The sequence below is a fragment of the Gigantopelta aegis genome, chromosome 10 (assembly GCF_016097555.1).
Source record: "Gigantopelta aegis isolate Gae_Host chromosome 10, Gae_host_genome, whole genome shotgun sequence".
Classification (NCBI taxonomy): Eukaryota; Metazoa; Mollusca; class Gastropoda; order Neomphalida; family Peltospiridae; genus Gigantopelta; species Gigantopelta aegis.
In genome coordinates this window covers 13,672,915-13,689,655 of record NC_054708.1, presented here as the reverse complement: position 1 = coordinate 13,689,655, position 16,741 = coordinate 13,672,915, and the positions used below count along the sequence as shown (strand labels likewise).

The 16,741-nt window shown below is 39.4% G+C and overlaps 1 protein-coding gene across 1 annotated transcript in view; it reads right to left on the bottom strand.

Moving 5' to 3' along the window:
* Positions 1–4,611: 4,611 nt before the first annotated feature.
* LOC121384282 (paired mesoderm homeobox protein 2-like) overlaps positions 4,612–16,741 on the bottom strand; it is a 59,640-nt gene continuing 47,510 nt past the window's right edge. The window contains exons 2-3 of the mRNA XM_041514598.1: positions 7,808–7,995; positions 4,612–7,204 (exon numbers count right to left, since the gene is read on the bottom strand). Of these exons, the coding sequence (XP_041370532.1) occupies positions 6,881–7,204; positions 7,808–7,995 (512 nt within the window). The 3' untranslated portion in view covers positions 4,612–6,880. The remainder of the gene's footprint in view (positions 7,205–7,807; positions 7,996–16,741) is intronic.

Sequence of the window (16,741 nt, the reverse complement as noted above, 5' to 3'; positions counted from 1 at the left end):
TGCACCTGTAATCAACTCTCTGACGTGTTATTTACCTGTGGCTTAACCGCATTACCTGGGCTGTTGGGGAGAGACAGGACTGGTAGCCGTCATTTATTGAAGGTTAACCTTCAAACAGATTTCTCCAAACATCGTCTTGGGCGATGGAACAGAGACAGTGGGTGAAATTCCGAGACGTTTGGGCGTGTATGTGTGTTGGGGGGGGGGGGGGGGGGGGGGGGGGGGGGAGTAACATTTAAATTTTTAACGACACTACTAGAGGACATTCATTTGTTATTCATCGGCTATTGGATGTCAAACATATGGTCATTTTGACACAGTCATAGAGAGGAAACCCACTACATTTTTCCATTAGTAGCAAGGAATCTTTTATATGCACCATCCCACAGAGTATCACATACAACGGCCTTTGATATACCAGTCTTGGTGCACTGGCTGGAACGAGAAATAGACAAATGGGCCCACCCCACCGACAGGTATCGATCTCAAACCGACCGTGCATCAAACGATAGATTATATTTAAATTACTGGAGGTTACCTACCTACATGTAGGTTAGACAGCTTTGGAGTCGCTTTGTTTCTTTGGAGCTTTTAAAAACATTTTATTTGTTTCATTATGATTACTTTTGGTTGTTTCTTTTGTTTAACAACGCCGTATTTGAAAGGACTACCGGCATCGGTGGTGTCGTGGTTAAGCCATCGGACATAATACTGGTAGGTACAGGGTTCGCAGCCCGGTACCGGCTCCCAACCAGAGCGAATTTTATCGACCCAGTGGGTAGGTGTAAGACCACTACACCCTCTTCTCTCTCACTAACCACTAACAAACAGAAAAGAAAAGAAAAGAAGGCGCTACATCATATTCAGAACTTGTGGAATAACTATTTGTGTTTGGGGACATTGTACAGGTGGGGCGTGACGTAGCCCTGTGGTAAAGCGTTTGCTTGATGCGTGATCGGTCTAGGATCGATCCCCGTTGGTGGACCCATTGGGCTATTTCTCGTTCCAACCAGTGTTCCACAATTGGTGTAACAAAGGATGTGGTATGTACTATCCTGTCTGTGGGACTGAGCATATAACAGATCCCTTGCTGCTAATCGAAAAAGAGTAGCCCATGCAATGGCGACAGCGGGTTTCCTCTCTCTATATCTGTGTAATCCTTAACCATATGTCTGACACCATGAAATCATAAATAAAATGTGTTGAGTGCGTCGTTAAATAAAACATTTCCTTCCTTCCACTGTACATGTGTAAAGAAAACTCACCTGCAGTACCGAAATATGAAAATCCGATCTGACTGGCTGGACGATTGGATGAACTGATGAATCCGATTGGCTGAGCTGATGGCTTTCATTTGCTGAAGTGAAGGACTGGTTGAGGTAAAACCAGATAGTTTGTGGGTGTTTTCTGTTCTTCTTGTTCGTTTATTTTTGTGGGAGTTATTTTGTGATAAAGAAACGGGCCTGGCATTATTAAATAAGCTTTAGTACAATGTAATAATCTAAATGATTCATGTTTTAAACAATAAACGTCAGCATGTAAAGCAAAAATCAAAATGTGAACCGTCTGTCCATATGGGAATACCAGTCCATGAACCTTTTCGACAGTTTCATTAAATCATGTATTAAATATCCATTAATAGTCGCGATATAAACTAGGCCAATGACATGCTCATCTATTTAATTGGTTGGGGTTTTTTTTACGAATATCTCGTCATTTGCGTGCTCCTAATGTCTTCCTCCTTTTCCCCACCTTCTCTGTTTGTTGTTTTTTTAAATTGTATTATTCCTGTCTTTTTCGGGGCGACCAACCTGACAGGATATTTTTTTTAGGAATTTCATAAATATTTTATATATAAACTCGCGAATCTACATTTCTGATATGTTACATGTTTATAAAATGGTTATATAAATTACAATTGTTGTTGGGTAGACATGCCTGAACCTCGATTGGATTTGGGCATGCAAAACATGTTTGGATTTAGTAAATGCTTTCCCGATGAAGCACATACTTTTAACAAATTTCAAGGGCGTGATTTAGCTCAGTCTGTTGAGTGCTCGCTTGAGGTGTTTGCGGCGCAGGATCGAACCACCTCGGTGGATCCATTCAGCTGATTGGTTTTTTTCTCATTCCAACCAGTGCACCACAACTGGACAAAGGCCATGGTATGTGTTTTCCTGTCTGTGGGAAAGTGCATATAAAAGATCTCTTGCTTGCGTTGCAGGATCAAGCCACCTCGGTGGATCCATTCAACTGATTAGAGGGGTTTTTCTCGTTCCAACCTGTGCACCACAACTGGACAAAGGCCGTGGTATGTGTTTTCCTGTCTGTGGGAAAATGCATATAAAAGATCCCTTGCTGCATTAAAAAAAAATGTAGTGGATTTACTCTGATGACTACATGTTAGAATTACTAAATGTTTGACATCCAATAGATGATGATTAATTAATCGATGTGCTCCGATGGTGTCGTTAAACAAAAGAAACTTTTTAAAACAAAGTTCCCGTCTTATTAGCATTTGTTTACAAATGAAATGTAAAATATGAAATTTATGGATGGAGGAAATATGTCCGCAACCTAAATAAAAAACTAAAATCAACATACAACTCAAACTTTATTCAACACCATACAAAATATATTGTACATGTGTATACATACAAACGTGTTCCACGTGGAACACACATAATGTCGCGTAATTAAATGAACCATTGCAGTGGAAGTGCCAGGAACGAACCACAACAGTATAAGGACCATTTTCCAATAGCAGTCAGGACTGTTTTAGTGGCATATTTTGTGAAAGAACGACAAACACACACTTCAGTTACTGACAAAGAAAACTATCTACTTCCAAACTCTAGTCTCGTGTGACCGTATTGTCATATGGATGAAATTACGGAATATTGTTTTATTTCCCATTTGTTTTAGGGTTAATAGTAGATGTAAGTAAATAGAATGTTCTAAATACGTTTTTTAATTTACTATCCCTGTGTTCTATTACACACATACACACACACACACACACACACACACATAATAATAATAATAAAAAATAATAATAATAAAAAAAAAATAATAATGAAAAAATAAAACAAAATAAGAACAAAAAAAAAAGTGTCAATTACAGGATAAAATGGTTGGCATCATGAAGAACATCAAAACTGTAAACTCGGAAAAAAACGTCATGGGGTCCATTTCACTAAACATCGTAAGTTTACGTCTGCTACTAGCAGTTATATCGGTCGTGCGTTTACACGTGTTTGGCGTCTAATTCACGCGGAAAATTACATCATTACGGAAGCTGAAGTATTTTAATCACAAAAGAAAAATATATATGTCTTCTTTTAACTATATTTGTTGCACTATAATAGTAAAAGGAATTGTGGTTTAGTCGTAGATTTACGTTTACGTGCAACACTAGGCTAACGATGTTTTGTGAAATTGGGTCCAGAGTACTAGATAATTGTGATACACGTGTATGCGAATTACTATCCCCTATGCTTTTAACGTTATTTGTCCTGTTTGTGATCTGGCCCATACAATTATAGCTTTAAAAGGCCACTATTGTAATAATTTACATGTATATATTTTCATACTGGTACTTTTTTGTCATATACTATAAACAACTTTTATTGTCAATACAAATAGTGTAGACAGTTTTGTGATACTCGCTGCAATCTCCGCTAAAGGAGGCGCTACACGACACGAATGCCTTAGACGAGAATAGCAGATTGTGTAATTGGTACACATACACATACACACATGCATACACACACATACACATACATACACATACACACATGCATACACACACATACACATACACATACACACATGCATACACACACATACACACACATACACATACACATACACATACACATACACACATGCATACACACACACACACACACATACACATACACATACACACATGCATACACACACATACACATACACACACATACACATAAACACACATGCATACACACACATACACATACACATAAACACACATGCATACACACACATACACATACATACACATACACACACATACACATAAACACACATACACATACTCACACACACTTACACACACACACACTCACACATATACACACACCAAACACACACACATACACACATACACACACCAAACACACGCACACATACACACACATACACACACATATGCACACACACACTCTCTCTCTCACACACACGCACACACACAGACACACGTACACAGACACACATACACACACACATACACACAGACACACACACATACACACACATACACACAAACATACACACATACACACACATACACGCACACACACACACACACACACACACACACTTCAACTGTTGTAACTGTTGTAAATGTTTGTTTATAAAAGGCCGACCTACTCTACCTAATTTGGTTTCGGCACATTCCCTCAAACGCAATCTTTTTAAGGCCTTAATAAATGATACATATTTATTGTGCAAAACCTATGTAAAATACAATAAAACGAATATTCTTATAAAATGTTTTATCATCTCTTTCAACCACATTTCTGTAAAAAAGAAGAAAAAAACAGAAAGAAAGAACCAAAACACTTTTAGTGATATTTCCACGTAGAAATACATTTAATTCGCATATAAAGGTCACTTGCAAAACAAAAGGTTTTTTCGTTGTGTGACCAGAACTTACAGGTTTGACTACTGGCATATTTCTAACAGTAATTTCACAAACTAAACACATCGTTGTCACTATAGTTTCTATGATAACATGAAACAGAAAATCAAACGACAAAAGGCAAAACAGAAGTTATAAAACAATGTGGACGGATAGATGGATGGCCATGCATGTTGACAAACCGACTAACACTTTCTACTGTGTATGTATTATTCCACCTAGGTCGAGCTATAATATATATGTTTTCTCTCATATGATGTCACCTATCTAAATATGAAACATTGTTCATACGTATATAAGTAATTGTTACAGGATTACGAATGTTAAATTATTATAACGATATATTTTATTATTTTCCCTCCATCAATCTCTCTCTCTCTCTCTCTCTCTCTCTCTCTCTCTCTCTCTCTCTCTCTCTCTCTCTCTCTCTCTCTCTCTCTCTCTCATTATCTCTCCCTCATTCCTCGTTTCTATCTTACAATCTATTAGTATTCATTTTTATTTAAATACATGTGCTGGTTACAGTATATAACCCACGATGACCAAATTCAACAGCTCAACATAACTACAAACTCTTGAAATCTCCGGATTTGTTCGTCAACGCACACTAACTTCGGGAAAATTCTTGGGTAGATCTGTTAGTTTGAATAGATCAATCAAAACACGTCGGTCTGTTAAAAATTCTCCAGTATCTAAAATAGAGGTGTATGAAGAGGTGTAATAGTTGTAGTAACTGTTTCATGGTAATACCTGGGGCAAGGTCATCCAGCAAACAAAAGCTAACTTTCGCGAACTATTTGATTGGTTCCAAACGTCGCCATTTGGTTTAACGTGAAGAGCTAAACCAGTCTAGCGGACGTTAGCGACAAGCGGTTGACAGAACTTACCCCTGTACTGCTATTTGAATATTTTAAAAGTCAAGTCTCGATAACCGTCTATGGGATTTGACCTCGACTCCAACATATCACAGTGACCAATTGTCATATCTCCGAGGTTTGATTCGTAGAATCTATAGAATAGCTCAGAGTTCAACTGATTTGTTCGTTAATACGAATTCATATAATGTATGCCAAAACATGTGATCACTGGTCGCAATTATAAAACTTTACATGTGTCATCTCAGTATGTTTGTATTCCAGTTTAAGGTTTTCATTTCCCGAATGTTTTAAAGTGTTCACATATCCGCGACACAGTATTTTCCCCATGCTCCGTTTTGTTGTTAAGTAATACTGAAACTATAAAAATCACTTTCGATCACTTACATCTGACAGCCTGATCTCGTAATGCTAAGTGAAAAAAGAACTAAAAGTAAAGGGTTACAATATGTACTGATATGATTTTGTTTTAGAAAAAAAGGCTATAGTATATAGCAAATTAAGGTTTCATAAAAAAGGTTTCCTTGAACGCCAAAACTGATCAGTACATATCATGGTGATAACAAGGCATCTTTGTCAAGACTCGAAACCACGACTCCTAGACTCACAGTTCAACAGTTGACACCGCAGGAGGTCTTGGTGACTGAGAATCCCTTTTGTTCGTCTTCAAGCTTGAATTTGAACATAAAAACTCTTTATAGGTGTCCACACCCTTATAAGATTCGGGCATGCCCTCCCCCACCCGTCACCTCTCCCCATATCCTCCCTTGCCGTTATCTCTGGCATGGCCAGTAGTTTGGTCCTGGGCGGAGTCTTCAAGCTGCACGAAGTGTCATATTTAATATTTCATAAATCTCGCAGAATCACGTGTTCTTGAACTCTCGCAGAAACACGCGTTCATAGACTAATGCTCTGGGCCGACATAGGTAGCTATTCTTGCACCGTCTCTTTGTGTGATGTGTATCCTCCGTTCAGAATAATATTGGATATATATATATATATATATATATATATATATATATATACTACTGCTGTTGGCCAACTGAACAATGGATATTTTATATAAAAACAAACATGTCTTCGATGTTCGGCCATTAACCTTGCTCGCAAGAGCACAATAAACAGTCTAACAGTTTACAATAAATAACACACGTTCTATGATGTATCATCAATGCATTGTTATAAACAAGAAACTTGTGTCTTTTGTAACAAAACAATCGGATGAGCAAATTGGGTTTAAAATCCATGAGCAAAATAATGTCCACGTACTCAGTTGAAAGCCACAGTTTATATTTTTCTTTTCTTTTTTCAAGGTCAAAGATCACTGCGGCATTTGACCATAGGATGAATGCATGACATTGTATTCCTGCGCCTTCATTCGTAAGCAAGCTATACTAGAACCGACGTTGGGCGAAGGAGAATAGGAGTGATTTGCCAAGGCACAACTTGATGACGTAGTCACGGGGCTGTAGCTAGGGGGCGTGGGCCACGACAAATAGTCCGAGTTCATGGGAGAAGGGCGGGGTGTCATTGGCTGCTCTATCGGCGTGCTTTCCACGTTTCTTCCACCAAACACGTTCTGACGCTGTGCCATTAGATTCCTCTCATTTCGACGAAATTTAGCTCTACGATTCTGAAACCACACCTACAAATAAAAAAGGAAATTGAATAAATAGCTGACAAATACTGAACATTATTCAGAATAAAAGGAAATTTGAAAGCAATAAAAATTCTCAGATGTGTTCAAATAAAATAAGAATGGAATATGAGATTTTAAAATAATTTGCTTTCCTTTGATAAACAATGCACCTTTAACATTAAAGGCCATTAAGAATATCACGATTGTTCCTTGTACTACTATGTGAAGGGCAGGAGTTTGTAGTAGGCAAGAAAGAAAAAATAGTTTAAATTGTTTTGTGATATGTGTTAGATCATGTGCCAGGCCTAGTGGTAAAGCGTTCGCCTGATGCGCGGTCGGTCTGGGATCGATCCTCGTCGGTGGGATATTTTTCATTCCAGCCAGTGTACTACGACTGGTATATTAACGGCCATGGTATGTGCTATCCTATCTGTGGGAAATTTCATGTAAAAGATCACTTTCTGCATTAGGAAAAATGTCGCGGGTTTCCTCTCATAACTACGTGTCAAAATTACCAAATGTTTGGCATCCAATAGCTGATGATAGGTAAATCAACGTGCTCTAGTGGTGTCGTTAAACAAAACAAACGTGTATCTTTGTCTACCCTACCTGCACTCTGGCCTCGCTGAGGTTCACCCTCCTGGCCAGCTCCTCCCTGACGAAGGCGTCTGGGTAGTGTGTGCGTTCAAACACCCGCTCCAGGGCCGCCAGTTGTGTGCTGTTAAATGTTGTTCTGTTTCGACGTTGTTTACGACGTCGCTTGCCATCCGGGTCATCTTTTTTATCATCGTCATCGGCTAAAAATAAAAAGAGAAAAAATTAGATTCATAACTAATCTGGAAATTGAACTGGGAAACGAGAATTATGTTAAGAAACCGGCGTATTTTGTTACCATAGTGAAACTGGTGGCTACAATAACGTACTTTCATGCATAATATGTCTAAATAAGGACATACTCCATAGCTATTTGGGGTATCTGGACATTATATCCAAGACGGAGCGGGATCTAGCTTAGTCGGTAGAGCACTCGCTAGAGGTGCTTCCATCGAAGGATCAAATCCTCTCAGTGGACTAATTCTCTTATCGGGTTTTCCCCATCAAAAGTAACGCTCCACGACTGGTATATCAAAGTCCGTGATATGTACTGTCTTATATGTGTGAAAGTGCATATAAAAAATCCTTTGCTGTTAATAGAAAAATGTAGCAGTTTTCCTCTGAAGACAATCTGTTACAATTACCGTACAATAAAATATGTTTGCAACAATTACTGTATGTATGACATCCAATAGCCAATGATTAATTCATCAACGAGCTCTAGTAGTGTCGTTAAAGAAAATAAACTTTAACTTTCTATCCAAGACAGTCAGTGGTTATTGAGAGAGAAAAGTTTCAAACCTTGATAGACCACAGATTAGAATGATCTCCCCATTAGCGGAAATGTATGCGAGGAAATGTACTAGTAGTGTTCTTGTCATGTGAATCTTTGCTGGGGAGCTGCTTTGCATTTTGAATTGTTATACTGCGTTGGCAGGAAAGAGGATGTAGTTTGTCGATGTGTGCACTTTGTTTACATTGAATATTTCATACTGTCCATCACAGCACCTCGAAGTCATTTGTGAAAGATGCTTAGAAATAGGTGTGATTCGGTCAGTTAGCTCACGTGGCTTTTGTTTACATTCAGACAGCGGGAGAACAGGAACAACATTGGACATCCCGTTCAGTGTTCATAGGCCTCAGTCAGGTAAAGTATCTTGTAAAATGCCAATGGGCTAATGAGATTAATAAAACTGCTATAGCCACTGGGGCTATATGGAAAACAAAGTTTAAGAAAAATTAATTTTGTTCTCAGGCCGTATATTAAGGTCAATGACTGAGCCGCCTTGTCACCGAGACCGTATTTGTATTTAAAGGAGAGGACAATTAAGGCATTTGGCCTGGTATGCATATTCAACGATATATAATGCACATTATTGCTTAATATCAACACGTATAATCGTATAGTTAATTAATAAAACGGTTAAATGTGACGACTATTATATATAACGGGCGCAGCCATTTTGTACTATCTCAGTGAGTACGCCCTCTGGCGAGCTGGTGGTTACGTAATACTTAACGCGTCACGTCAGGAATGAGCCTTAGAACTAGAGAAACACAATCTACCTGGTTTTTGCGGGATGATAAATAGTCATACATTGCAATGTTCTGTAATAATACACATCCCAGTAAGCCAACAGTATGTATATCCAGCACTATATATATTATTTTTCAATACAAAAAAAATACCATTGTCAAAGTAGCTACACAACAAGTCGAAACAATTAACAATGTTTTGCCCATGCATAACCTACGTACTGAAATGATACACGAGTGTTTTCTTAGTTAATTGGTCGATGCTGATAGTTGCGTCCTACCTTTGATTCCTGATTGGCAGGTGTGTATTTGATTGGTAACCAGACGAGCCAATTAATTGACGCTGTCTAGACACAAAAATACATACCAGTATTGTGGAATATTACTGTCGCCCCTAAAATTGTAATGGGACATGGTTTTATTACTGTAAATAGTTCTGTAAAAAACTATTGATTAAGTAGATTTTCCATCTAAAAACACAGAACTGACCAATTACGTAGTCCCAAAGAAAAGAAAATTACCACTTGGGTATTGTGGGTTGTCGTTTTTGCTCCAACGTAGCATATCAATAGGCGTAATAGGGTAGATTTTTCCTTTGGATTATTAAACAGAGAAAAACACTATAACCCCTTTTTTTTTTCCGTTAATGCAACTCGAAATATATTTAGTTAAACAGTTTATTATATTATTACGTCATTTATGCTGTTTTACAAGTCAGGTTGATCAAAGAGAAGCGCCTTGTCGAAAATTACTGCTTTTATTTACACTGTACATACAGGAGATGGTCAGGAGCTGACGTCACTTCGCCCCAAGCTATCCCACCGGATGTCACAAAAACGAAACAAAATGGCTGCCCCCAGTTAGCAGGAATAATCATGGTTTTTTATTAACTCTAAAATTACGCGTTTTTCATTTGCTAAAGTGTCAGTATGTGTTGGTGGTCCGGGTATGCATCTTTCCAACACATAAGGCTCTTGTTGGAGTTGACCCTACCTTTAACGACGTACCACTCAACACATTTTAATTACGGTCATATGGTGTCGGACAGTGAGTTAAAGACCACAGAGATAATGAGAAAGGAAACCCACAGCTGCCATGTCATGGACCACTCTTTCCGATTAGCAGCAATATTTACACTATCCAACAGACAGGATAGCACATACCACAGCCTTCGTTACCCCACTTGCGGAGGACTGGCTAGGAAGATAAATAGCCCTATATGCCCACCAGCGGGGTTCGATCCTGAACCGACTGCGCACTGGGCGAGCGCTTTACCACCAGGCTACGTCGACGTCTCTCCCCACATGGGCCAAATGAATTGCTCATGAGGGGCGATACACACACACGCACGAACGGATGCACGCACACACACACACACACACACACACACACACACGGAACCAAACATCGATATACGATGGATTTGAGAGGCTGCGCAACCCCTCCCCTTCAGGATCTACTTCCAAATAAAAAAAACCCTATGGAAACTGATTGATAGAGCAATAATTTCCCCTTGAATAGACAAGTCAAAGGGAGATAACATCTATCTGCTGAATGTTTGGAGATGACTCAACAACGGTCTTGTGCGTTTCTATATCCACGTCTATCGCAATAACACGCGCGATCCTTCCTGACAAAAAAACAACCGCACAGTCACTTTTAAATAGAACTTTTACACCTGACTTGTTTTTAACAGGTACGTCCAGCCTTCGCGACGCCTTCCAAATGTCTGGCGCATAAATCAGCAACATGCAATTATAAAAATGAGAGGAAGGTGGCACCCATAAATTAGGGTAATTTTTGTATACACGAAGATAACGATGTCGACAAGTGTTGTGTTATGTAAGTGTCATAATTTAAGGAAAAGGGGCGGGAAGTAGCCCAGTGGTAAAGCGTTCGCTCGATGCGCGGTCGGTCTGGGATCGATCCCCTTCGGTGGGCCCATTGGGCTATTCCTCGTTCCAACCAGTGCACCACGAATGGTATATTAAAGGCCGTGGTATGTACTACCCTTTCTGTGGGATGGTGCATATTAAAGATCCCTTGCTGCTAATCGAAAAAGAGTAGCTCATGAAGTGGCGATAGCGGGTTTCCTCTTTCAATATCTATATCCTTAACCATATGTCCGACGCCATATAATTGTAAATAAAATGTTTTGAGTGCGTCGTTAAATAAAACATTTCTTTTTTTTATTTAAGGAAGATACCGACCTCAGTCGGTGGTGTACTTGTTAAATCATTGGCCTTAAGTCTGGTAGGTACTGGGTTCGCATCTCCATAAGGGCCCCCACCCATAACGAGTTTTAATAATTTATAAGCGAACGGGCATCCATTTTTGTAGGGTGCATGCTGATTTTCCCCCGAATTAAACGTAAATTTATGCCCGAATCTGGATTAAACATTTATTCATGTTTTCATTACCACCAGCTATATAGTGCCTGTCACGGGGATCTTATAATACCCGTAACTGAATGAAACACACGATTATCCAAATATCTCTCCTAACTCTCCTATCTATTAGATCTCTCTGTAACGGGCAGTTCAACCCGCGTGGCTCGTCTAGGTATGATCAGAGATAAGATCTTATATAAAGTATATATTATTATAGCACGTTTAGTTCACTAGAAAACACAACAAAAACATAATACACTTTGGAATCTGTATTAACTTACGCTGACAAATGTACTGCCGCAGTAGTTAATTAACAACAACAAATAATAACAACCCAGAACTGATCACTTAATTAGTTAATCTCTAGGTGTCTAGTTTACACACTATGCTAATCACTTCATCGTGACACAACACCCACACGTGTGATAATTGAGAAACGCTTCAAGGGGAACTTAATTAATAAAGGAATTACAACTCTATTCCTAACTGGTTAATTTTTAATTAACCCTTACTACTAGTTCAGTAACCTTGTAATACAGACTTAATACTGGTACCTATCACAATAAAGACAATAACCTACAGTTTACCTAGGTCCTCTAGGATGACTGGCTAAGCTTTAATAATTATTTAGAACAGTGAGCCTACAGTTTACTGCGTCAGATTACCGGCAGCACCGTCTAAATAATATTGGTATAATACAGTATTAAAATATTTAAAGTCACATCAATCACATCAAGGTTATACACAGAGCAGAAATAATATATAAATACCACGTCCGGACTGAACTTATATATTTCGTTCAGTGGACGACGTCCGTTTCCCCTGCAGCCTTCCTATGTTTCTCCCCGATATCTCTAAAACCCTAGCTATTTATCATAAAAGCCGAATATCGCCTGGGGGCACAACGCGGTACCTCACGTATCATGATATATTTCCCCAACTCCCAGAGACGCATTTTTCTCTTAGAAGACCAGACTGGCTGTCGCCATTCCGCGAGCAATCCCCTGGTCATAAACAGCACTACCGGAGGTATTACGTAACTACTCGCCACATGGCCTCCGCACCTAAGCTGGGTGTGTATTAGGCACAGCTCGACCACGGTCGCGCGGAGGTATTACGTAACTAAGTGCCCACCTGGGCTTAAGTGCATATTGGAACTGCACACGGCCCTCTAAAACAATTAATATCGCCACAGGCGAAAACAAATTAAGAGCATGTTCCGTCACAGTGCCTCAAACGAATCACTATCCATTTATAAATGGATCACAACTAATAGTATAAGTAGAATGATGAGAATGCATGGTGAACAATTTTTAGGCAAGTTCATTTTGCCCGAACCCTCTCCATTGTTTTCCCGAATGCAAAGATTTGCTACAGCATAGGGAGGGGGGAAGCAGTAATTTGATCTGCTCAAATATATTAAGCACATGCTTAACCCCTCCCAATATCAAGAGTAGGTTAATAAGAACGAAGGAAATATTTTATTTAACGACGCACTCAACGCATTTTATTTACAGTTATATGGCGTCAGACATATGGTTAAGGAGCACACAGATATTGAGAGAGAAAACCCGCTGTCTCCACTTCATGAGCTACTCTTTTCGATTAGCAGCCAGGGATCTTTTATATACACTATCCCATAGACAGGATAGTACATACCATGATTTTGCTACACCAGTTGTGGAGCATTGGCTGGAACGAGAAATAATCCAATGGGTCCACTGACGGGGATCGATCCCAGACCGACCGCGCATCAAGCGAACGCTTTACCACTGGGCTTCTTCCCGCCCCAATAAGAACGACGCTTGTCACTTGATGGGAGGATGAATTTTTAAACAACAGTTCTATTGTTTTTCAGTAAAGTGATGACACATTTGTTGTATATTGGAAGGACGGGACATAGCCCAGTGGTAAAGCGCCCGCGTGATGCGCGGTCGGTCTAGAATCGATCCCTGTTGGTGGGCCCATTGGGCTATTTGTTGTCTAAGCCAGTGCACCACGACTGGTATATCAAAGGCATGAAAGGTATGAGCTATCCTATTTGTGGAATTGTGCATATAAAATAGTTCCTGCTACTACTGGAAAATTGTAGCGGGTTTCCTCTTTAAGACTAAGTGTGAGAATTACCAAATGTTTGACATCCAATAGCCGATGATTACTAAACCACTCTACTCTAGTGGTGTCATTAAACGAAAGAAACAAACTGCCGGTATTGTTGTATATTGGAGTTCCATTAGTGCAGTTGCAGCCCTCCTCATAAGCGGTACACCCCACCTTTACCGCGAATTCCCTTGATCTGTATCTGGATTCCGTGACAGAATAGAATGCCCATCTCCCAAAGTGTTTCTTGCATGAAATAAATCGAGAGCCACTGTCTCAGATTTGTCTTGGACAGAATTCTCGAGCGAATATCCACGACAAGCGTGCTTGGACAGTTTTCTAATGGAAACATGCCAAAAATTACCCATACCCACCGTCTCAGACCATAATTATGTCATTAATTATATTCTCTATCCGTCACTCTTATTTTTCTAACAATTTCAGTATGTATTTTGATGTAGGCTGATCGTGATTTCTCATAAAACTATAGCAACGATATTTGGAGTGGAGAACACAATTTTTAATGGAAGGGGTATAGTCTAATGGACACCCCCTAAAATATCGCACTCATGTGAAGGTGGCACAGTTCGGCCCCCTCCTGTTTTTACGGGACTGTTTACATTTAACAAGTATTTGGTTTGATTACAATACTGCAATACAAAATACTAAACTCAAGCAGTAAGAATGATTCACATAGCTTTACATATGGAAACAAGTTACAAACCTTAAGAAAACATAGTTATGAATGCCATTCAGGTAAAACAAAAGAAGGGGTGAAACGCTAAAAACTAAGGAACATTAGTTAAAGGGACAATCCTGAGTTTGCTGCAATTTTAAAGATATTGTCTACTAACAAAGATTTTTTAACGATTGTAATTACATATCAAATATGTATTTCTGCATACAATATTAGTGGCTGTATATGAAACGTGTTTCTGATTGTTCTAATATTAATACTAGGTTAAATTTCATTGTATTTCCTAAACTATTTTTTGGAAGACACAATCCAGTTTGGGTTTCATACAAATATTAAGACGACCAGTAACACATTGAATATACAAACACTGATATTCTAAGCAAGAAAATATATTTAATATGTAAGTTTAATCGTAGAAATATTTTATTAGTCGGAAACATCTTACAATGCAGCAAACTCGGGAATGTCCCTTTAAACTATTTGATACCACTTAATAAATGAAAAGAGAAGTAGAAGAAAAGAAGAACAAGAAGAAGAAGAAAAAAAAAGAAAAAGAAAGGACACGCGAGTTCGTGCTGTCGAGTATACATTTTTAACGTTTCCGGTTTTCTTCGTGAGTATTTTCCGTAAGGGCCAAGGGCCAATCACTCTGGATGCCAAAGAACGGCGCAAGGCCGCACCACTTGTAACTGGGCACTAAATCATTCCGAGGAACAAAAACATTGAGAATAAAACTGTCTCGAGTAACTAAACGTGTCTTTCGGGATAGACTTACGAGCATGGGGATATTTAACTTGTCTTTACAGTGATTTACGGCGACTGTTCGGGCAGGCGACGAACTGATACGATCTCTATATCGCGAAATCAGGCTTTTCACGGCTCGAGGAAAAAGAGAACTTTGAAACAGACGGAAAGGTCACACTGAACACAAAACACTTTGGCTTGTGTTATCCGGAAATTCTACCTTAAAAAGAAAGAAAGAAAAAAGAAAGAAACAAAAAAAGAGTCCTTGGTAGGAGGTATCAGTTTTTAACAGGGCCCGCGGAGTATATTTGTGACATGGAGTGGGTCAGGGATACACAGAAATAATTAAGGGTTTTTAGGCCTGCTGGTAATGCCAAGAACAAATAATGTCAAAATATTTAATTGTTTTAATTCTACCATGGAAATATCGTAAATGAAACATTAAGGAAGGAAGGAAATGTTTTACTTAACGACGCACTCAACACATTTTATTTACGGTTATATGGCGTCAGACATATGGATAAAGACCACACAGATATTGAGAGAGGAAACCCGCTGTCGCCACTTTATGGGCTATTCTTTTCGATTAGCAGGAAGGGATAATATTTATATGCACCATCCCACAGACAGGGTAGTACAAACCACGGTCTTTGATATACCAGTCGTGGTGCACTGGTTGGAACGAGAAATAGCCCAATGGGCCCACCGACGGGGATCGATCCCAGACCGACCACTGGGCTACGTCCCGCCCCCTGAAACATTAAGGCGACGTTATACGGTACGAGAACAGCAACGGGAATGGCCTATTGTGACAGAAGAAATATTACGATTATATGTGCGATGGCCCGGGTAGTATCAATTTGATGCCCAAACATGTAGAGGGGTGGGGGGTGGGGTATCCCTAGGAAACGTTTCAAGTTTAGGTTTTCAAATTCGGCATTTCCCGCCCCCTCCTCCTTGGTCTCTGGGAATATAATCCTAAAATGGAAACGGTACTGTTACGGCCCATTTTGTCGCCCTAATTTGTGAAAGAGACGGACAGAAAGACAGCCACAGATACAGACAGATTGAGAGAGAGAGATTGAGAGAGATTGAGAGAGAGAGGGAGACGGAGGGAGAGAGATGGAAGGAGAGGGAGACAGAGAGGGATAGAGAGAGAACGAGAGAGAGAGATGGGAGGAGAGGGTCACAGGGAGAGGGAGAGAGACATACAGACAGACAGACAGAGACAGAGAGAGAGGTGCGAGGAGAGAATCTAAATTGAATATACAAAAGGTCATAAACATGAACTATTGACGTGACGTAAGCTTATGTATATTAATACCTTGTGGCTTATACAGGACCTTTCAAAGTAAAATTAAGAGGTGGTTGCAAACGAATATATCGAACTCCTACCGGGTACGGGTCTGTATATTATTCAAACATATAATGTCATTCATCACAAACAATTAAATTTGCTAGGTCAAAGGTTGTCACTCTATG